The sequence below is a fragment of the Branchiostoma belcheri genome, unplaced genomic scaffold (assembly GCF_001625305.1).
Source record: "Branchiostoma belcheri isolate BF01 breed outbred unplaced genomic scaffold, Haploidv18h27 scaffold54, whole genome shotgun sequence".
NCBI lineage: Eukaryota > Metazoa > Chordata > Leptocardii > Amphioxiformes > Branchiostomatidae > Branchiostoma > Branchiostoma belcheri.
The window spans coordinates 607,675-631,213 of NW_017804176.1; the positions used below are offsets into that span (position 1 = coordinate 607,675).

General features: G+C 41.8%; 1 protein-coding gene across 17 annotated transcripts in view; it reads left to right on the top strand.

Moving 5' to 3' along the window:
* The window catches only part of LOC109481190 (dystrophin-like), a 204,793-nt gene that overhangs the window by 137,690 nt on the left and 43,564 nt on the right, over window positions 1-23,539 (top strand). For 15 of the 17 annotated variants that reach the window (XM_019783695.1, XM_019783706.1, XM_019783708.1 and 12 more), the window contains 6 exons: window positions 568-685; window positions 1,592-1,803; window positions 3,243-3,397; window positions 6,610-6,721; window positions 8,089-8,166; window positions 8,650-8,742. In XM_019783695.1, coding sequence (XP_019639254.1) covers window positions 568-685; window positions 1,592-1,803; window positions 3,243-3,397; window positions 6,610-6,721; window positions 8,089-8,166; window positions 8,650-8,742 — 768 coding nt within the window. The remainder of the gene's footprint in view (window positions 1-567; window positions 686-1,591; window positions 1,804-3,242; window positions 3,398-6,609; window positions 6,722-8,088; window positions 8,167-8,649; window positions 8,743-23,539) is intronic. The other 2 variants (XM_019783704.1, XM_019783709.1) reach the window with 1 other exon arrangement.

The following is a 23,539-nucleotide window of genomic DNA, read 5'->3' on the forward strand; positions in this document are numbered from 1 at the left end:
CCTACCTCATCATGATGGATAATCCTCGTTACTGCAGCTGTGAAGAAAGGAATTGAGTTGAATTTATGGCTAATTAGTACATGTCAGGCCAACAACAACCATCTATCTTCTGGATTGCATAAGATAATCCTGCATGAAAATTCTTGCCTCGCTTACTCAGCGTTTAAGAGATAGCTGCTGAATTATGCACTATAGCTACTAAGGATATTTGCACTCGAACCGTTTTAAAGGCAGTGGCATAAATCAATTATCATTGGCATTTAAAGATTCTTTCGACTCCTGAAATCGCATTAAAGGAAACCAGCAAGTGGCAGACTTGGGAGAAACCGTTTATATTTTTGTGTGATGGATGTGTACCCTCCCACAACAGCTAAGATTAGCATTGAAAATTTGAATGATGAATGCTACAAACATTGCCTAGACATGCAGAGGAGAAAAACAGCACAACTTAAAGACAGTGCAGCCTCTGGGAGGCATTGCCAGCTAGCCCATTTTCCTTTCTACTTCCTTAAAAATCCATGTGATTTGTTTCTCCTTGAACCTGACCGTGTGTCTTGCCCTTTACAGACCGTCTTAAATGACCTTGACGTGAAGAAGCCCCAGCTGGATACAGTGGTTGCTGCCGGCAGACGACTCATTCAAACTGCCGATACAGACAGCGACAAGCAGCTCCTCAAGGAGAAGGGTAAGATAAGAACATCAGCCATCAGGCTTAAAGTGCTACCCAGCTGACTCGGCACTGCCAACATCGTATCTCACAGCTTGGCTGAGGGGCATTCTTTCTTAAGGCTCTGTTGCGTTGTCTGAAAGAGATAACAAAAATCAATGTTATCTGTATTCTTTAGTGCTCCGTGTCTTCTCATGTTCCATCTAGTTTTCTTGAATGTCTTCTTTTGGCAACTATCTAAGACAATATATTAAGTTGCTGCTGATTCATGCTGTCTTTATCTGAATATTACGTGTCTGTTTGAAAATGATACTCAGTCTTTCTTTGAAACATGCTTGGGATGATGCGAAATGGCAGTTGTAATCTAGGTTTGACGTCAAAGCTCACACATCAGTAAGGGAACATGTAATTTGCGGGTGATATGTCATTCGTGCGCATATCTTAGAAGTAAAATAACATGTCATCAATCTTTGCCACTCAAGCTTACCTGTGTGTGTACGAGAAACCATTGGGTGCTACAGATAAGCACTATCCCATTGTAGTTTGTTAAAGAATTAATATAACTACTTGTAATCACAGTACAATGGCCTGCTGTCTTCATCAACTGCTAAGTCTTAACTTTCAGTTGACAATACAAAAAATGTGACACGAGGCATTGACTTGGGTGGGCAGCAGAACAATGCAATCAAACTTCATCCACATGTTGTAGGTTTCCAACTGCTTCCAGTGCAGTCTACTGAAATTAACCTGCTGTACCTTCACTTGAAGTGGACAGAATACAAGAGCAGTGAGACAAGGGCACGAGGCATTGATTTGGGTGGGCAGCAGAACAATGCAGTCAAACTTCATCCACTTGTATGTAGTAGGTTAACCACTGCTTCCAATGTACTGCCCTAATGTTAATTGTTGTACCTTCACTTGCAGTGGACAGAATACAGGAGCAGTGGGACGAGGCGTCGACCCGTGTGGGCAGCAGGAAGAGAGAGCTGGACAACATGCTGACAGACTGCCACCACTGGGACGAGCTGAGGGAGGACGTCAACAGGTGGCTGGAGCAGGCAGAACAACAGGTGGAGCACGACTCGGAGGTCGGACAGACGGTCGATGTTCTGGACAAGCAGATAGCGCAGCACAAGGTTTGTCCGCTAGCACACTGACTGGTTTATCTTACTTTAAACCCACTTTAAATCCTCATGTTTACCTTCACAGAAGGAAAGCCTATTGCTTTTGCTCTGTTTCTTCTTCTTCTTCCTCTTGTTCTCCAAACAAAGAAGTTCAATGACATGAACCAGATGTCTGTGACCATGGTAACTAGTGTTGGGTTACATCATATTGCAATTTTATAGCAAGAGGGATTTAGACTCCTGTTTGACCATATGTATGAATGTGTTTGTATGACTGTGTTTGAGTAAGAATTAACAGAGCAGACCACATGCAAAGGTAAATATGCATTTGCTTTGCAAATGTTACCTTTCCAGTTAATCATCAATTACTAGACTGGTATGGGAGAAACATTGCCTTGTCATAAGCTGTATGACCAAAGCAACTATTCAGTAACTAAGTCATATCTTAAACAGCAAAAAAATTGTCATTTTAACCTGTGTGAAAGCAGCTACTTTGTACCAATATTGACCTGCATTCTAGAATATGCCTTGTAAAATTCAATCCCTACACTAATAAGCACTAATGTATAGTGTTGAACCTATTATATTTTATACGTAGTATAGAAAACTGTAGGCTAGTTCACCAGTAATAATGTGTGCTCACGTATTCTGTGCTAAAAAGCCAGGCCAGGTCTTTTCTGGATTAGTGCTTTCCTGTCCAGTGTCTCATTTTTATAGCTGAAAGCCAACTTCCGCCAGATATATCTTTTGTAACGGCTTTTCATTGCCTTTGCACAACTGGAAATTACATTTATATTGCCATGGGGAAATAAAAGTTGCTGTGTGGTCACTGGGCAATTATAGAGCCTGTCTGCTGTCTATAAATTAGACAGCGGTGGAAGTTCAGGCCAGCCACTGAAAGGGCAAAAGCAATGACAGAAAGTCTAAGTATGGAGTTAATAACCAGCGTCTTACATGACTGAGACATTAACTGTCTGCTGCAACAGACTTAGTTTGAAACCAATATCACTCAAGGACATACAAAATCTTGCCGTTAATTGCCTCTGGCAGCAGTCGAGACGTTCTGACGATCAGCAACAGAGGCGTCCGGCGTCGTGGAATTGATTGCACAGAGTTCAATGTCAAATTGTTATACATCTGCATCTGGCCCTGATATCTCTCCCTGAACATTGCTTACACCAACCTCCAGGCCAGTTTGTGGAAGAAGGCATTTGAAATAGGATTTACTGCAGAAAATTGTGCAGCGACATGAAGTGTTGTTGAATTACGCATTGCCATGTTCTCTTAATCTTGGTTTCATTCTGAAATAATCTCTTTTTGCAAATTACAGCGTACATTATGATATTGCCATGTCTTTGGAGATCAAGGTCACAAGCTAACTGTTCGCTATTCACTGTAAAGAAAAGATATGTCCATATTTTTCACAACTTACACTTTTATTTTCTCAATAGGAATTCATGGACAACTTGCGACAATGGCAGCCCAGCATTGAAGCAGTAAATGAACTGGCCCAGAAGCTCATCTCTGACTACAGTAATGATGACACCAGTAAGATCAAACAGATGATCGATCGCGTGAACAGCAGGTGGCAACAATTAAACAACAGGTGAATCTGACAGTTCTTTTTTCTGTGCGCAATTATATCACATTCAACAACTGACTTGGGACTTTAAAGCTCACGTGCTGAACACTTACTGTCTACATCTTTCATGCAAAGAAGTCAAGGTTTATGTGTAGCTATGTCATCATAAAAGAATCCCAATAGCATTATGATAGAAGATGTGGCTTCTATCATAGGACATTTGACACAAAATAGACCTGAATGTGGGAGCATTGTCCTTTAATGCCAGCCTTTATTTGCCCAGTGCAGTTTCAAAGCACTCTGAAAAGCTGTGTTATGGCTTTACCTCCACCTTTTGTCAGACTCTTTGGAATTACAAATAGCCCTGCTTGGCTCTGGCAGCTTTTAGTTTGGAATGGGCCTGGGGGTAGTAATAGTTATTTATGACATGGACGTAGTTAGAGCTTGTGGTTGTGTGTTATCAATAGTTCCATTTAGAACATCTTCCGCAGTCAGTCACAAACAACTGACATTAGGGATGGTGGACAAGGAAATGCAGTTTTGCTTTCAATCAAGCGCCATGGCTTGAAAAAAACCACCTTTAACCCACAATTTGCACAAAAAAATGTTGAGCTTGCAGAAAAAGATAGCAACACCTTACAATTTTGCAAGGTAAAAGAACACATGCTGAATACTATAATTAATCACTTTGCAGGAAGCTGAAATAAAGTATTTGAAGCCTTGGGTCAGGTTACGTTGTGAAGAATGGAAGAGTTATCTATCCTTGTAGTCCTAGTTTATTGCCAATCGTTGCCCCTTTGTGTCCTATTACTGTGGCATCCATCTGTTTACGTTGCAGGTAGCATCTGTTTTCAGCAGTTGCTGTGATCATGTGGGTGTGTCTTTGGCCACATTTGTTATTAAGCTGTCAAGTACGATGCGGTATCTTTACATTGGCTACTGGCCGACGTTCAAAAAAAGATGGTTTGTCGCAAGTCTGTAACATCGAGGAGCGAGGCATTTCATGCATCGTAAGCATGATATTGTGATTGCGTTGCTGTTTCAAAATGAACGGTTTTTAGCACCTGCTGGGAGCGCTAGCTATCAAATCATCCCCAAATACTCTGCTGACACAGTAGAGCACTGGCGCGTTTTACTGCTGCTGAATTGACTCCGTACGTGATTTCCATGGTCATTAACTGCTGCTAGCTGTTGGGCTTGGTACGAATTACATTCATTATTTGACCCCAAAGCTGGAGTGTGTTGTGAAGAGCGCCGTGATGAGCACGGCTATTGAGAAGAGAATGGATAAATGGGTTTTGCCATTAGGGCAGGAGGTCTGCTTGTGGCTTCATTACCTGGCCGGGTTGGTGAGTAATGGTCAGCCTGTGGTGAGGGATGATAAGGGGGGAAAGACTCTTTACTAGTGGCCTGATTATGTCCAGTACCAGATGAAGAGATCAATAGGGTAGAAAGCTAAGCTGTGCCTCAGATTGCATGGACTGCTGTGTCTCACATTGGAGACGTGCCATCTTAAACTTTGCCAAAATAGAGATGATGATCTTCCTATTTAGGCCTCCAGAGTTGTGCATATTTGGACAGTTTTATCTTGATTCCTTCAACAATATCTTGAATCAATCAAAATATATTCCAGTAAGAATTAATGATCATCTTTCAATACAACACCTTGCTTTTTTTTTTAAAGAATCTTATGTTATATGATTAAATGGCATGCTGGCAGGCCTTTTGGGATACAATTTGGAGATATGTTTCAATTGTCAGTATTGAATGATCAATTACTTCTTTTGAAACTGTACCAAGACTTCATGTTCCCATATCTTCCCTCATATTATCAATCTTCAAATTTCTCCTGTGGAGACAGTAGACTGCTCTTAGCCTTTGGGGCACTTTAGACTGACGACGGTTAAATAGTCGTACGAATGTTTATCGTCAAGATGTTGCCGGCGACGGTATTTTACCACCGTCTAAAGACAATCAAAATAGTCGCACGACGGTAATCCTCGAATCGTCGTCACTACCACCTCGGACCCTATCGTGCGATCCTTCAGCAGGGGGGGTCCGAGGAGGATTTTCCACCGTCTAAAGTGAACCGTCGCCGGCGAAGGAAGTGGGAGGTCATTGAACTTATGCAAATAAGCCTGCAAGCGTTATTTCATGTCCAAGCATATCGCCTGTATCATTTAAATGTTGTCAAACCAAAGACTTTATATTGTCATACGTGTCTAGCACAATCCCCTGCCACCAATCGCTACTTCTCCGGTACGAACCGATCCGACGATCCACATTTCTCGGCCAATATAGCCAGGCCGATGGCAGCACCGAACGAGTATTGCCCCGCTCGGTACATGTGCCTCATACCCCTCTTTGCTGGGCACAAACTCGGCGTCTCATCCACAGAACGAGTTAAAAGCAGAATAAAAACAATCTGCTGCAGCATGCCTAAAAAAGGGGGTTCTCTCGCCATTTTGAATTGGCGCGCGGCGTGCCATCCTGCGCTGTGGGTGTCCCCCACACTTCCTGGTCATGCGTCTAAAGTCAGCCGTCGCCCACAACGATTGTCGTGCGATCGTATACCGTCGTCAGTCTAAAGTCGGCCTTTTGATTCCATTTTGAGACGACGACATTTCATCTGTCCTGGCCCGAATGTTAAAGTATCAACGTTTGATTGATGTATCACCAATTTGCAGACATAGATCAGAGAAGTCAGAGTCACCATTATGATCCCATGTAGTAGAAGTAATGCTGGGCGCATTTGATGAATAGGTTTACCTGACTTGTATAAAATGCCCTACTGAAAGAATCTTGTTAATGTAAGCTTTTGTGTTGGGGAAATAGATCTCTACTTTTCTGGGGAATCCTCAAGTTGGTGGTGAAAACTTTTCCTAGAAAATAAGATTTGTGGGAAACTGATCTATGTCATGAACATGCGCTGTTGTAGTGTGATGTTTGGTGCATTGCAAGACATGATATCCAAGCCTCTGTATAAAAGAGAAGAATGAGCAACGAAACCTCAGTTTGATGATACTTGAAAATTGGATTCTGAACAAGCATGTTCTGACATGGTAAGGTATCACCAAATTTTTATTGGGCACAGGATTAGGCAGCAGGGAGAAAGTTAAACTTGTGACACCTTGACCACCTTTATGCCACCAGTTCCGTATACTTGTACTGCATTGCTGCCATACTGCACTATCCTGGTGGATGATGGGTAACTGACTGTTGTGGTTGATTGACAGGTGTCATGAGCGTCAGCAGAACCTGAAGAACGCGCTGGAGAAGCTGCAGAAGTTCAGCCTGCAGCTGGAGGAGTTCCTGGCCTGGCTGTCAGAGGCAGAGGCAGCGATGGAGGTGAGCAGTAGGCTTAACAACATCCCAAATCATAGTGTAATGCTGCACTTAATTCCAACTCAAGGGTACATAAGAAGCATTGCCACCTTCTAAAGTGATTGGTTATTTCTTATCCTGAAGAAGGAGACAGTGGTTGTTGAAAATTTGATCCTTGCGTGCCGTTGTGTTGGAATAAATGCAGCATTGCACCATGATACTACTAACACAGAACTTCATGATAACATTCAAAATGTTTCCATTAAGAATTATGCTAATTGAAAAGACATAAATTTGTCAGAGAATATGTCAAACATGTAGATATTGACCTAAACTTGTTGAAGTTACATAATCTACTCAAAATTATATTCAAATTGATAAAAACAGGGAATTGCATTGAGGTTTTTCAACTTCACTGAAAAGAGCTGCATGTACGTTATTCATACGTTTGTAGTTGAAATTAAAACATCCTTGACTTGAGAGACTACTGGCCCCTCTAGGAACATCATTTCTCAGGAAAAAAAATTCTCAATAAAGAGTACCTCCAAGCTCCATTTTCCATTTCCCCACAAGGAGCCAGCTCGAAAGCTTTTCTCAATTTATGCGGATACGATGTAGACATGGCAGACACCAAAGGTGACTGTGTGCGTTGCTTGTTATATAAAGCCCACCTGAGAAAGGGAGATGTTACCTCTGCTGTAGGCTTCAAATTTAGGAGGCAAATGGTTTATTCCCTGATGGGGGATGAATCTTCATTGCCTAGGCTTGAAGGATGAAGGGCTTCCTGCAGCTGTTTCTTTGAGACGTGGTAGGAAGTAGGATCTTGAAGTAGGATAATAAGATTAAGGAGAAATCATTCATCATCTCAAGAAGTATCCTTGACATAGTCAAATTTCCTGAGAATGATAGTCTTGCAGAGTCCTTGAACTGTGTCTGGAAACTCATAGAAAATTCATGGAATTCTGAAGACGCTTCATGTCTACGGGAAATAGATGACCGATGAGCCGTTTGGAAGATCCTGTTTAGATTTGCATTTCTGTGTTAAAGAAATCACTGTATGTTATCAAAGTGGTACACAGGACATAGGAATTAATATTGATGATAGGAGTAATAGGAAGAACAACACCTAGAGGAGTAGAAGTTCTTTGATTGTATGATTGTATATGCCTGAAAAGGTGGGTACAAAATGTCATGGTTTATTCAGTATTCCCCAGTACATCACATTCTCTGTTTTCATTTCTCTCTCTTAAACCCAACCTTGTCTCTGTTGCTTATAGCAGCACAAACGTTATGCCAGAATTATTACTGCAAGGAGAAGGAAGAAAAAGGATAAATGTCTATGCATTAGTTGCTCATAACCTCCTTGCTCATAATCATACTTGTACTTGCAGGTACTTGATGAGGAGACCAGTAGAGACGGTGTGCTGGATGACCAGGAACACCTCAAAGTCTGGAGGGACCAGTACAGGGTAGGTTAGGTGTAAGGGGCAAAGCTTACAGGTCAAACGGTGAGGTGGGAGTCTTCCTCTTTGTAAGACATCTGTCGTAAGAAGGAAGAGAAGATCACCAAACACATGTTAACTCTCGTTATATGTGTTAATTTTCACTCCATAACTTAACTTCATGTAATATCATCTCTTGTATATTTTCTACAGAATCTTCTTTCTCAGTATCCATCGTCACCTTTTGTAAAGTTTATCGCATCCTTTTGAATACTTCATATTGCATGCCTTAGTTTTATGTAAGTAAAATAGTGTTTCTATAACAAACCCTTGTCTCTAATCACCCTTCCATGTCTTCCCTCTGTAGCCCTGTAGCAGCACGCCCCCCTCCCCTCCATCCCTCACCTCACCTCACCCCACCACCATGATTTGTGTGTCCATTGCATGCCGTCTGCGGCCCAGTGTTAACTCTTGTTATTTGTCCATCTTGTGCCATTCCCTAATCCACAGAACTCTACGTCGTCAACGTCGTCTGTCAATTCAATATTGAGTGCCAAGTACTGGGGTGCATGGAGCTGTACTGTGGCTTTAATCCGTTACTTGGTAAACTTGACATTTACTTGTGGTGTCAAAATAACAACAATTTTTTTTTAATTCATCTATTTTAATTTCCTTTTGTTTAGTTTTAGTTGGTTATGCATCGTGTGGTTTGCAGTTTGAGTACAAACTAACTGGGTTTAATTTGGAGTTTAATTTATTAAGTTTTGAATGCTTGCAGTGATGCACGGTTTTTAGTTTTTTTTTCTTTAAGGTTTTCATTTTGCTTTAAGTTGTTTTAAACCAGGGCACAAGGTTTTCTGTACCAAGGATGTTAAAGGGAGCCCTTTAACCTTCTTGTTTGTACTATACGTGATTGGGTAAGATTCAGAAATGATTTGATTACTGAGATCTCATAAAGATCACGGTTTTGATTGCAAAATGTTAAGGTGATAAAGTCGAATGGCACTCATGTGTATTCTGATCAGGTCTAGATGATGGTTAATCTCAATTATATGTATGTACCGTGTGCCCTTTTTCTAACCTTAAACCCATCGTGTGTAAAATTATTCCCTTGGTGTAGCATGTCTGTGGTTTCTGTCTGGTGGTTTTTCAGTGGGGTCAGTAAGGTTGATCACAGGTGGCAGGGTCTCTACTTTCTCACTAATAACTAAAATGTCATTTATGGATGGTTTAAAGCCACTATCTTATATAGAAACTGGTAAGGGCTCTCTGGTGCAATGCAGTGGCCTCAAGTCCAGGGTTCTATTCTTGGTCTTGTGCGTTTGTGAATTTGATATGTGCACAGTGGAATTTATCATAAACCTTCTTTCTTAACTCTGGCTGGTGATATACCTGAAGGTGGAATGGGTAAGTGGACAAAGTCGGACTAGATCAGTAGGTTATCATTATACTTGGTGGGATGCACCCGAGGTGTCATCTGCAATGATCGCTCTTGACATTCACCCTGTTCTCAACAGTAAAAACCCTGCCCTTTTCCCCACTGGTTATGGTGCTGGTAATTCATTTCTTGGCACGGTTTCAGTCGTGGTATACTGAAAACTGTCTGTGGTGGGGGCATCTACCTCGAGGACTTGTAAAGTTTCTTACAGTTCTTTTCTGGGAATCTTTGGACAAAAGGACTCCACATTGGTGAAGGTTTTTTTAACGAGATAGGGTAAGTACTAGTAGATGATATGAGGGATCCCACCCATTCTTTTCAAGAGAACCTGGACTGCAGTTGGAAGGTGGAACGGGGTCTCCAAGTGTGGCTGAGCAAGGTTTGTGTTCACTCATTTCCGCCTAACTCCTGGAGAAGGTCATCTAGTTAGGGAAAAGGAACCAAGCACTGGTGTGATTGTTCACTAGAGGGCAACTGTTACCAAAGGGAAAGTCAGGCAAAGGGTAATGGGGGCAGTAAGCACAGGGTTTACAGTCAGAGCTATCAAAAAGATCTTTGCCTGCACGTTAAAGCATTTCGCTCATGAAGACATTTGTTCTTGGAAAGGGCAGGCATCCCATGGTAGCTTTGGATGTAGTTGACGTCACAGAAAGTTTGTGGAGAAAATCTTCCATCTGCCCTTGTGCCATGACCTTTCCATTAGATGGGCATACTTGACAGAACCAATCTTTCTCGAACCCAGGAGGTTAAAAGAGGTTTAACTTCTTTGCTCCAGCTAGATATGACCCTGAGAAACATTTCTCGGCATCAAACTACAACCAATTTGGTCTTTGCCTTTTTTGTAAAGGGAAAGTGTGGTTCAGTCAGACAATGTGTGCTGTGAGGCAATGTGTTGTTTTCCTGTTAATGAAGGGAACAACACAAACACAAACAACACCATGTTGAGTTTCCTGTTTGTTTTCCCCTGTGTGGTGGGACTTCCCACTCAAAACACAGTATCAACAGTAGGTTGTAACTTTAGTCCACTTCCTTTTTCAACAAAATTTTCCATTTGTAGATGACAGATGGAACTTGCAAAGCTACATTTTGCCACCCAATGAGTTTCAATTACTTGGGCTATCCTATGACCTTGGGCTACCATACCTGCTCTTCTACCTACTTTGATAATATCTGAAACCAGAAAGGTTAATTGGATCTTGATCATGAATTTGAATGAGAAAGAGATGAGTGATAAGTCTATTATTGTTGACCTAAAGTCCAGGGGTGTCTCTTTTCACTTGGGTGTGAAGGAGGGCCAAAAACAACAAGCAGACTGGCAGGGCAACTTCTGTCACCTCCCCATAGGACCTCATGTTTGCACAAGTCCATGGCTAAGTGATTCTTTACAAATGTTGCAATATTTGAAAGAGTTCATCATCATCACTTAAGACATCAGATGTGATCTAGGGAAGTAGTAGACATTATATACTCCATATGTCCTTAACCAAAACAACAGACTTGTTTTGCTCATCTTCTGTACCTACCTGAAGGGGCCAGTCTGTTTTCTATTAGCTGCGAAGTGGTTTTTAGTTCAAAAGAAGTCAGTAGGTCAGGGAGGGGAGTTCAACCACAACTGTAAAGGGCAGACTTTTTGCCACGAGTTGTGTTCAAGGAGAACAAACTGCCTGCAGTATTGACCTTCTGATCAGTGTGTGCAAAGACTAACCGGAATCCAAGTTTTCCTGGGGTTATCTTGTGGTTGATGGAATTCCTTCCTTAGACATGATGTCATGAGTATGTTTGTTATTCGATTGCCCCTTCTCCTGGATTTTTTCCTGTCTGGAAGAAGTGTGCTCAAGAAGGGAGGAAGTGGAAGAGTGATTAGCATAAGTTTCCAAGTTTTTGTTTTGAGATAAGGAGGTGCAATGTGCAAGTAGACCAGATGGTCTGGAGGAATGCAGCTGTGATGGAGAGGGGACCAGGCAAGGACCTGATAGGGGGGAGAATTCCAGATTACAGGTCTTGAATTTCTAATTTGACAAAGAGAAATCAGCGTCAGACAGTTGGAAAGACATCCAGTAGATGGCTAGCCCCTCTGGTGGGTACCAAATCCTCTGTTGTGCCAGGGGAGAGAGGAAGAGCTGATTGAAAGAGGACTTTGAAAGCCTTTCTTTTCTGGAGATTAACCGCAGCTAGCAGGAGATTGGAAGGGTTGCCGTTTGATTACAAGAACAAGACAGAAGAAATTGTGAACAGCGGAGAGGAAAGTCTTGCCAGTTTTGCCAAAATGGTGTCGTGGGTTGCCTGGGCGGACTTGGAGTGGGAAGAGTTCGAAGTGGACACGGTAAGACTAAGAAAGATGACTGTACAACTAGATAGGAGTTCTGTAATCTTGTTGAGTTCTAGGAAGGCCTGACACTGACAGAGCGGGTATGGAAGTAGACCCAGGGTGTCGTGACTCAGACTGTAGATAATGATGGCATGTAGTTAATGCTGGTAATATTGATGAAGAGAAAACCTCATTCTGTTCCTGCTTTATGTGATTTTTTTTTGCTAAAGTGATAAGAGGCAATTGATATGTATCAGAAATTATTGTATTCAACCAAAACAACATTAAGTTTTCCTCAGGCAATCTGTACGCTCATGACTTGATAATGTCTTTTACTGTGATCAAATTTATGGACCTCTTGTGACTTGAAATTGCATGTTTGCATTTAACCTCTTCTTACTCATGGTGTGTATTGCATTAAAACACAACCTAGGAAAATAGAAGCACCTATTAGATCAATAGCCATTGAGAGTAATATGTGAATTCCCCAGAAACAATGGAAGGGGAGGGAAAGTTCATGCAGCTACAATTATCCTATTAACCGCACAATGGAGAATTTGGCAGGAAGTCGTGAAAGTCCTAATCATCCATTCACATAAGGTGTGAAACGCAGCTTGTAAAAAAAAAACAGCTGGGGGGAATGGAAGTGATTTGCATGTGGATTTCATTCTGTTGCTGCACCAAGAGAGGAAGTAGTGGTGTTCCTCTCTTCCTGTGGTTTTTGTGGAGAAAAAGATGGGGATCAGGGCTTCATACCACGTGAAACAGATAAAGGTAGGAAGTGCTTTCTGCAGTCTAGGTTGTTGTTGTCTTATATCTTGATGCCTTGGTTTCGTTGCCTCGATTGGCTACACAGACAGGAAACCAAGTTTCTAGAATCCCTGTGAACTGATGCCCTGGAATCACCATGTTTCAGTCTAGCCATGATCTTCTGAAAGCAGCCCAACATAAAGGCTTTTAGAAGCTGTCAGGCATAGGAAGAGATGTCCTGTCATGATAGTAACCTATGGGATTTGGCTGTCTTCCAAGTGTGTCTGTGTCTAAGCCTGGCATTACAAGATGACACCATGATAGGATACAGGGCTTAGGGTGCTTTTCCCTTTGCTGCATCATCTGAAAGGCTGATTTTTTTAGTTTTCCCACAAGCGTTACAAAAATTGAACTAAAATGACACATAGGAGCATAATGTCTGTTCTGTAGTCGGGACATCATGTGTATTTCCTATTCGTCATCATCATGTCTTCAGGAGGACATGCGTATCTTACATGTCACTTGTGCTTGCTTTTTTACGTAGGGGAAAGGCAGGTAAGAGACAGGGAGTTTAAATGTGTCCCAGTCATAGACAGATTGATGTTTGTTTCTTTTCAAACAATTGAGAATATCAGATAACGGTGGCCCCAGTCCTGTCCTTCCTCAATCAGGACAGGGCAGGAGATAGGGTAACCTTTTCCACTTTGCCAGAGTTTATATCAAATTTGAACTATGCGATACTCCTTTGAGATATGTATTGATGTACATGTATTGATATAAATGTAGCATTAACATCATTAGAGGTGAATCTTAACCAGGGTAGTCACTGTTGTACAATTACCCAGCAATGAAATGATAAAGTATTTGTTGGCAAGTTGTTTAATTTGAGTTTGCATGTACATGTACACATGTATCAGATAAATACTAGTAACCTGTGTATTATCGTAGTTTAATACTGCTGGCTCTCTGTTTCCACTTGCTACCATGAAAACGTAGAGCCAGCAGTAAGTACAGAGGATACCTCCAAGTCTACCAAGTAATGCTGTACTATTGTGGGAAAAGTGCACTTGATTGTGGCATAGCATACACAGCACAGAATTGTTGTGACAGTTGGTCTAGATGGTTGTTATTATATGCAAATCAAAAATGGAAAAACATACCCACAGGGAACCCTTTTCTCATTAAAGGCACTGTCTGTCACAAGTTAAGATGTTAGATGTGAGCTGAGCACCATTTCTCTGAGGCAGTATTGGGGTATCTCATATGCAGAACCTTTGGTATTTTGAGATGCTATGCAATTTTCTGGTAACTTGGTTCGCTTTATGGAGTTGGGTATTGGGTTTCTCCATGGGGAATTTAGTACATTGGTAAAAGGGAATTGGGACAGGTTTTGGCATTCCTGTTTTAATTTCATAGAGAGTGGAAACATTTCTTTATCAGAGCAAAATTTACAGGTGGTGGAAGTTATTACTTGTGTGGGGGAACAATATTATAAATCAATGTCACATGCAACAGTAGGTGGTAAATACAATGAATGACTGCAATAATATTCTCCTTATATAATGGTTATTGCATGATAAAGATTACCATCTATTGATCTATGGGTGTAATCCAAAATCGTTTTTAAAGATTTGTGTCTCCCCGAAGTAATTATCTGAAGAAAGCCTTGACTTTTAGCTCCCTCTAGCTGTAATGAAGTGAATTGCAGCTGCCTTTCTGAAAGAGAAATCATACAGTATCTAGTTCAGAAATCTGTTTGTAATTAGGGTTATCCTTTAATGCCCATTCTCTCTGGTTGACTGGTTAGGTCTTGTACATAAAGATAATTACTTCCACTAGAATAACAGAGGCATATAGCTTACTAATATGACACCCAAAAGACCTCTTGACCCTGAGTTTGACCATATGGGAACTGGGAGTTTCTCAGCAGCTTGCCTCCTTCTGAGAAATGAAGTAAGTGTTAGATGTAACAGCACTATTTGTGTGACAACTAGGCAATATTTTATCAATGATTGGTTTACATAGAGTCACCATGTGTCAACAAGACTTCAACGGACACACTTGGGATGTGGGTCACCTTGAATGAGCATCAGTATTCACCATACATCCAAAACTGGAGGTTGCTGAGTGTTTTGTGGCAACGTTATTTGTTGACCATATGTTAAACCATATGCCGAACCAATCAGCTCATGTGTTGAAGGCAATTTGCATGACATCATTAAAACCCCATCTATCCCCACAGGCTTTAAAGGCCACCCTTGGTATACATTTGTTAGTGCAGAGCTAACATACCAAGCTAGGTCCCCTAGCACTGGCTACAAAGGCCCATATTGTTCTCCTCCACTGAACACAGGCCTATGTTTTAAGTGGAAGCATATGGGTCATTTCTTCCCTCTCTGGCCCTCCCCTCTTATCAAAAAACAGGAGACTTGGACACGATTTATGAGCAGGGAAAAACTTTCCCAAACTTTCCCTGAAATCTCAACCAAAACACTGGCCGAATTCTGATAAGCTGGCCACTGTCAAAAGCTGTCAGAGGCCTTGTGGAGTGTTGCACTGGGCACATTTTCCATCTCAAGAGGACTCCCATTTGTTTGAGGAGGCAAAAGCAGCATGGTTGTAAGCCCCACCCCTGCTGGGGGTCCACCCTGACAGGCTTCTCCTGCTGTTGGCCCCTCCCCCTTTCCCTGAGGTAATAGAGGCGGCAACTGTTTCACTTTCCATCCAAGCTGGAAGTTTTCTCCACCATTTTGGAAAGTGGCCATGACTAGTGCCTGTGTGCAGAGGAAGCAGTGGACAGTCCGCGTGTCGCAGACAAACCAGCGACCGGCCACTGTACGGGTTACTCCTGTCGCCACGACGACCACTTACGGAAAGGTGACGACTGATTTCTTATAGCTCTGTGCAAGAAGTATGATTCCTTTGCTTTGCATGTACCCTGTTGCTTCTTTACAGTTCTTTGCCTTGAAATAGCCTTTTATTCATAACGTCAGTCGTTTTGCCATAGGGGAGATGGAGTAGATGTACTTGTCTGTTGTCGGAAATTCTACTATCGCATGTATCTGGTTTCCTTCCTCTCTTGGTTTGTCATTGGCCCAGAAGACTGCAAACTCACAGTTTGGCCAACGTTCAAACTAAACCTTGACACAGTGTTATCACCTGATACATAAACAAGAAAGGCTACTGTTCAGTCTTTCCTGCAGGTTATTTCTAATTGAGGGCCTGAACTGCTGCAATTTGTTTCCTTTTGTACTCAGAAGAATTTGTTCATAACTGATGTGCATTGTATGGTACTGTATATGTTATTGTAACCTTCCAATCTGCAACATATCTGTCATAACTTTGATCTAGAGACCTCCATTTCGGAGCGGAAGTACACTGTACCAAAGGTAAGCTTATTTAATGGGTAAACTCAATGTTGGGGAAATCAGGCAGATACCCTGCAGGGACTAAGCACTTTGAGAGCAGCCGGCTTTTTACGGTGTAATTGAAACAAATAGAAGCCTCTGTTACCCACAGTGGTCCTTACTCTCCCTGTAATGCAAACATTCCCCCTGGCTTTCAAGCTGGGAAGTTGAAAGAATATACAGTGGAATCCCTCTGTTGTGGGCTGACCCCAGGTTGTATTTGACCATACCAGCAGCCTTTCAACCCTCTGGGGTCTGACTTTGGGTAACCCTGTAGAAGTAATGACATCTTCTGTCTGGCAGCAGGAGCCAGGGGAGTCTGCTACTAAGTTTCAAGGTCTCGGAGCTCAACCCCTCCTCTGGATATATAATGAAAACATTCCAGTTAGACAGCTACATTTCCTAACATTCAACATCAGGCATGTCAGCAGGGAGAAAAGCTTCGAAATTTGATAAAATGTCAAAGTTGCCGGCAAATGTAGAATATGCCAGCCATTATAGAACATGCATGACAGCCATTAGAAAACATTATGGATGAAAAAGGGGTTCACAGTAATCCCAAAATGCGGGAACTGCTATTGAGGCTTCAAGAGCTTTAAGATTGGCATGATTTATTGCATCACCAACTGTTAAAAGGGCAGAAATATTATGGGAACACATTTTACAGGACCTTTTTATCCCAATAGTGCTCTTGTACTCTTTTAACTCCCCATTTCACTGGTGCCCCAGAACTTCAGAGGTGGCTCTGGGGTCTGTATGGTAAGAGCGTTACAGTGATACCAGCATTCCTGGGGTGGACTTGAGAGGGTAGAAATGAGATTTGTTTGCAGTGAGTTATGGCTATGTAGGGAGAGGTTGTGGCATGTTTGGGACCTGCTGGGAGTTAGAGACTGCTATGGGCTTTTACCATTCAGACAACAAGATAACACTGCAAGATAAAGAACAACCCCAATTTGTCTGACTTAACTTTAATGCCAGAGAGATATGACTTTGAAGAATTGCAAAACTTTGACTTTAAAGCGTCCCTAACATTGGGGTTTTAACACCAAAGTAAACATATATACTTGTAGAGTAAGTGAAATGTTCATTCTGTGTGGCAAAAAAGATGCTTTGTATCAGAAATATTTAATGGTCAGTGATGAGTCTTCTTTATGAAGTGTGTGAAGTAAACAGTGCAACATAAATGTTAAAACAGTACATGAAACTGCCAGATAAACTAATGATGACATATCTTGTAGATGCCCCCCTCCCCTCAAACCGTAGCTTGAGAATCTAGGAAAGTTCACCTTGATTGAACTGGCTGTCAGTCTGTAGCCTCCAGCTTTGATTTGTGAGATGATAAGATGTGAAATTATAATTAGAATGGGGAAATTGGATTTTACCCACCCATGTAGCCAATTCCCAAGAGGTGTACTTCAGAAATTTTGAGGTCACTGATTGCCAAATAAGCTCCTTGTAATGCGTGTGACAAGTGTCTTGTGTGTCCATTTCCTAGAGTATCATTCAGAATTCAAAGCGGGACTCTTTTTAGATTTTCTAGCTATTTTGTGTTTTAGGTGGCTGTGTGTAATGCTATGTTTTGGGGAAATTATAAAACTGAATAAGTGTCAATAGCAATTTCAAGCTTTAATTTAAAATTCTTTCACAAATTTATAGCTTGCTTAAAAAGTGCAGGTGTCCCAAAATTGTTTATTTCTACTGGAGAGTTTGTTCCACCAAAACTTTTCTGCATGACCAACCTGCCCAACACACCCTGCGGTGAGATACAAACAACCAGATGTAGACCTGGCATAAGTCGGAACTGGCTGAACACTGACCTAAGTGCCGTGCAGTTTGGTTCTTGTATACAGTAGTTGGCTCTTTGACCCTGCTTAGTCAACCCAAGGTGCGTGTGACACATCCCAGTGCACAAGCTGAGTGTGTCAGTATGTAGTGAGCATCTGTCGTTAGCAAGATTTCAAGAAAAAAAAAACTAGCCTTTCTTGGCTGGTCATAAGAACAAATTTTCTAATGCCTTAGCTTAAATTCATAGACTAGTAGAGGAAAGAAATTCTTCGGAATTCTGAAAACAAACTTTGTTTTGTATATTTGTACTTTTTTCCAACCAATTTAACTTGGTATGCCAAAACTTGTCTTTGGAGTGACTTTGAGGCCACTAAGGTCTTATTCTATCATCAAATAGCTTTCTTTACCACACTCATGACAAACCACAGATAGGAGGAGTCATGGAGTTATGATGGCCCTGCAAGACATAAAATCACTCATAAAATGTCCAGAATCTGTGACCAGAGCAGATGGCTCACATGCTTGACTGGTCTACACTTGCCAGACACGAATTTTATGTTGACCAGTTGTTTTATCGTTATTTTTAATGCATCATAAAAAAAAGTTTTGCAAGGACTACATGTACACTTATGACTTCATTTTTTCCCTGTAGCATTTGCGCCATTCTAGTAGGGCAGGTAAAATGTAGCTAAAAGAGGAAAATCTCTTCTGACCTAAAGTACAAAAGATAGGCTTTTTGGTGGGATTCTTTTCTCTTCAAGATAGCTAATGTCAGCCATTTACAGAGTAATCTAGGATGATGCATGGTTGATCTACTTGATGCCCCTTGCAAGACATTCAGCCTACTTGAGCCACCCTATCTCTGGCGCTTGTAAGCTTTTCTGAGAACCCTAGATGCGCAGCAATATGCTCTCTCTCCACTTTGACAAGGGTTTGTCTTGTGTGGTCTTGTCTGTCAAGCCTTGCTCTTCCACACAGACAACAGCTGGTCTCAGATGTACCTGGCTGTCTAGTTAGGGAACCTCACATGATCACAAAAACAACCCATTCAAGTCCATTGCTACCTCTGCCATTTTGCCTAACTCAGTGTGTCCAACCTCTGCTCATTAGCATGTGGAGACTGGCAGTAAGACTGCTTGTTAGGACACCCTTAATCACTGGAGGCCCCTTCAAACTTACTCAAGCACAGCCAAGAAGTGTCCTCAGGGCCAACTCAGGTACAAAACCTGAGAAAGGTGATCCTTGGAGAGATAAGACATTACACAGGGTGCTGAGTACCTGGCATGGGCATGTCTTCTAACTGCAGTGGGCTGTAGTGAGGAGGCTTTTGGCAGGAATGCAAATGTTAGGGTGAAAACCATGTTTGGAATGCTTTAAAACAGCAATCAATGCTGGGGATAGGTTTACCGCAAAGGCTTGCCCAAAGGCTTGGAAGGGATGCCTGCTTCCGGATGGATGGGTAGTTAGTAGGACACCAGGAGTGGGGGAACCGAGGAGGGCACAGCGGAGTTTGTTCCTGCGTGTGAGGAGTTCGCTATGGGCCACCAGAACGGGACGCTCCAAACGGATCCCCCGAGGGGCAGGGCGAAGAGGTGAAAGTACGGCGACCGCAGGATGCCATGCGAACGGCGTGACGGGCACAGGATGGTGGATATGCTTTCTGTCAAGCTCGACACTGGATACCAAGACTCCCGTCTCATGGGTGTCCTATGCTATGATTGAATTGACCTTCACAGTCAAGGAGATGCTGTTAAAGTTTGAACAGGTAAATCTGTGGTCCACAATCACCTGTTGATCTCTGAACATCGGGTGGGATTGTACTCGGGAGTTTTTTCAACATGGAGGAGTGTTTTTTGAAGAGGGAAATGTCTGCCAGAACATATAATCGAGTGATGTGTTTACACGTCAGGTCGTATATAGGCCATCTGTGATAACTAAATCTCCTGGCCGCCTGGCCGGAACAGCCTTCAGGCTGCCCAGCTAGGGTTTGGCAGGACTCAGGTTGTTTTTCTGTGGGCTGCCATCTTTGTTTCTACATGTAGGTGTGTGTTTTTCTGTTAACTGTAACACACAGACTCAATACTACATACCAGTATCTCCTATAGTCCTAGGGTTTATATTAAAAGATTTTGTATGCCTAGTAATTTTATGATTTGTATAGTACTAGAGTATACTACCACACTGGGCTGTTTGTTGACATATATCTGTGGCAGTCATGATAGCTTCAGTACAACACCCATATTCATGTTTTCACGGAAGACTTGGTTGCTAATCTACTGTGGGGCGAGGAAGCCGACTGGCTAATAACTTTATTGTAAAGAATGTAACCTTGTCCAACAGTACCAAAGTACCTCCCATACTTCTGAGCTGTGTTAGCGTGACTTGAGCTTGTTGGAGGAAACCCTGGTGATGTTATTACTGGCACATCACTGTAAATCTGCCGAGCCCCTTAGCGCTTGACTCCTCGTATCCATCCACCTGTTGCAACAAGATGGATGATACTAGTAGAAGATGGTCACAGTGTGTGACAATCACATGCAGTATTGGCAGCCACCCAGTACTTCCAAAACTGTACTGAATGGGTTGATTTGGTGTTTTTTAGAAGCACTTACGACATACTAGGTCTCATTTTGCTGTGATTATGTCACACAATAAATTGTCATGCTCCTCTTTGTGAATTTCCCCCAACATGTAAATCATAGGACCTTTGTTAATGTAATAACATTTGCTCAAGCTAAGAGTATTTTCAATGTGGCTTTTTGGTTTGTTTTGATACCATTCCATTTGTTGTGTTTGGGATTAGGGCCTTTTACTAACTTTTCATCATCTTGGGAGGTTGGTACAATTATGTAGCCAGCAGTTGGTTGTTTGGGAAATGTAAAGGAACTGGAAACTAGATTTTTAAATTTTTTTTTTAAGTTTTTACAAAACAAGGAACATTGCCTTTTTAGAACAGCCATACAAAAAACTGCATGAAATTCCCAAGGTGTCAAGTAGTTACAGGAGGAAGTCAGTTGTTTATTCCTGACTGTGAGTGAAGTCAAGGACAAGGACCAGTGGGGGATGTGGAAAAGAAAACTTGCTAGACTGTAGAGTGTTTCAGTGTTTCTTCCTGGCCTTGAGACCACACGTACCAATGGTAGTGCAAATTGGTTCCTGGTTGTCAGGGTTGGCGAGGATTTGAAGGATAACATGTGTAAGACAATGCTATGACCTAGGTTACACCAGAACTTCTTTGATGATTTGATTTATGATCCTGGTTCAAAAGTATGGCACATTCTAATCTGCTTGTGTGAGATCACAGACTCATATTTAAGCAGTGATATTTGTGAAGGAACAATTTTCATGTCACCACTTGAAACTTGTTTAGGCAGAATCTTCAGTTCTTTATTGCATTACAAATACTTCAGACTTCAATACAAAACAGGAAAAGTTGTCAGAACAATAATAACAGTGTATCCTGTTCTGTCGCTGTATCCCATTGTTTGCATCCTGGTTTGGTCAGAGGTGGGCAGAAAGTTGTTGATACACCTTTCTTGAGCTGTTTACATTCTAAACCAATCACTCTAAAGCCTGTTTACTTACGTACTTCAGAGTCCCAATTTCTAAATGCTCTTACAAGTACATGTAGCTTTTCATTATGACGACAAGTAGCTATAGGTTTTAGTTGCATTCTTCAAGTTACTACAAAGTTCTGGAAAGATAGTAAAGTTTTAGAGTTTGAAAAAGCCCAATCCAGATAAAGTGTTTCATATTCTGGGCTTGTCTTATGTAACAGGTGCAGGGCTCGAAATACCCGGTGGCGCACTGGCGCGGCGCCACCTGATTTTGCGTGGATCGAGCCGCTAATCGCATGGATCGGGCCCCATTGTCGGCACAATCTTGTGAAATAATGTCGATGAATTGTCGATCTCGCCATGACGCCACAAAGAAAACGTTCTCATTGGTAGAAAATCAGACACCTCGCTGGCGTTTCACAACACAATTTTCATGTAAACAACTCCGACTGTCCTTGTTTACATGCAAAGCGCGCCGATACAAAATCCTGCCGGCCGCCCGACCGACCGCATGCGACGCTAAGTTTTCGGCGGCTCGGCGGAAAAATAATCCATCCCCAGAAGAAATTTTACGCATGAAAATAACAACTACAACTTGTTTTCGTCGTTATATGAGTTTCTGAGGCCGTAAAATGTTAAAACGGTTGAAATTTGTCGGAAAAACAGCTCGAAAGACAGAATGAAAATGGCCGACGCTGCTTCCAACAATGTGGTCAAAGGTGAAGATAGCATCCAAGCGTCCAAGATACATGTACTAGTATTACACGCATGAAAAACATTTTTTCGGCAACGACAGAAATAAAAATTCACTCGTATTTTTAAAAGGTTACTTTTTAAACATTACCGTGAAATTTTCCGAATTTATTGGTTTCTAGTGTCAGAATATAATGTTGTTTCTATGAATGTGCGGTTGGATGCTGTGGGGGCTTTTACAATTGGGAGAATCAGATATTAAGAGCATGCTTTCTTTCTTTCTTACTTTCTTTATTGAGTGTCTCTAAATTTTTTTTTAGTATGAGTTTATAGACATAATCACATTTTTATTTGTTCAGCTGTGTCAATATGTGGTTTTGTTTGGGAAATATGATTGGGTTAAAAAGTTTGGTATATATTAATTATGTCCGTAACACCTTAGGAATACTTGCTCCAAGTTCCAGGTAATAAGTACATGTACAATTTGTATCATGTATTTTTCACTTGTTGAACTTGTGGAAGCACCGTTGGCCCCCGGTTAGGGGTCATCCGGGGAACCTATGCCCAATTTTTTTTTTAAATCAAGGGAGCTAATACCATTTTTTATTAGATTTTGAAGATTTGTCCGGGGGTATGTTTATTCCGGGGGGTATGTTTATTTGGCAGATGAGAGTAACATTATCCTTGCGCAAACGAAGAACATGGCGCATGTAACACCACCCGCATAAGTGTGCCGCCATGTAGAGGCGTGGCATTCCCACGGCGGCAGCCCTGTGACGAAGTGATGTAAAGGTGGCATTCTTTATTAAAACATTGTTGTTTGAGAGCTTTTGTGTTCTTTACATTACTTTATTTTATAACATAAAACTTAAGTAGTTAACTAGAAGAAAACGTAATAGATATAAGTAGCAGATTTGAAGAAAATGATAACTTGGAAGTGTTGCCACTTGAATACTGATGGCGCCACCTGGCTTTTGACTCAGGTGGCAACATGCGCCACCTGGCTGAAAAAAGTATTTCGAGCCCTGAGGTGTAATTTATGAAGCACGGAGAGTTCTTAGAATGGAAAGTCACTTTGCTTGCTGACACTTGGCCTGTGTCACTTGAGTAGGTTGTCAGCCGTGTAGACATTATCACAAAGTCAACAGTACTAAACTTTTACGAGTTTGTCCTTGGTGAAACAAAATGTTGAAAGTCCTTTGCCAGTCAAACATTAAATTGTGGTCTGGCCAAAATACCTCAGGCAGCGGGGGAAACTTGTAAACACACATTTTTGAGCACATTAAGTGACAGGGTCAAGTGCCTGTTTGAGGCAAAGCAGGCTTTCCTGAAATAGTTGGCCGAGACTGTTGATGGTAGCCGAGCCTTTGGGGTACAAACAACGTCAGCCAAGATCATTGCTGATCATGCCTGCTGGTTAGGGAGGAACTGGTTACATTTGTGTTGTGTTTATTATCTTCAC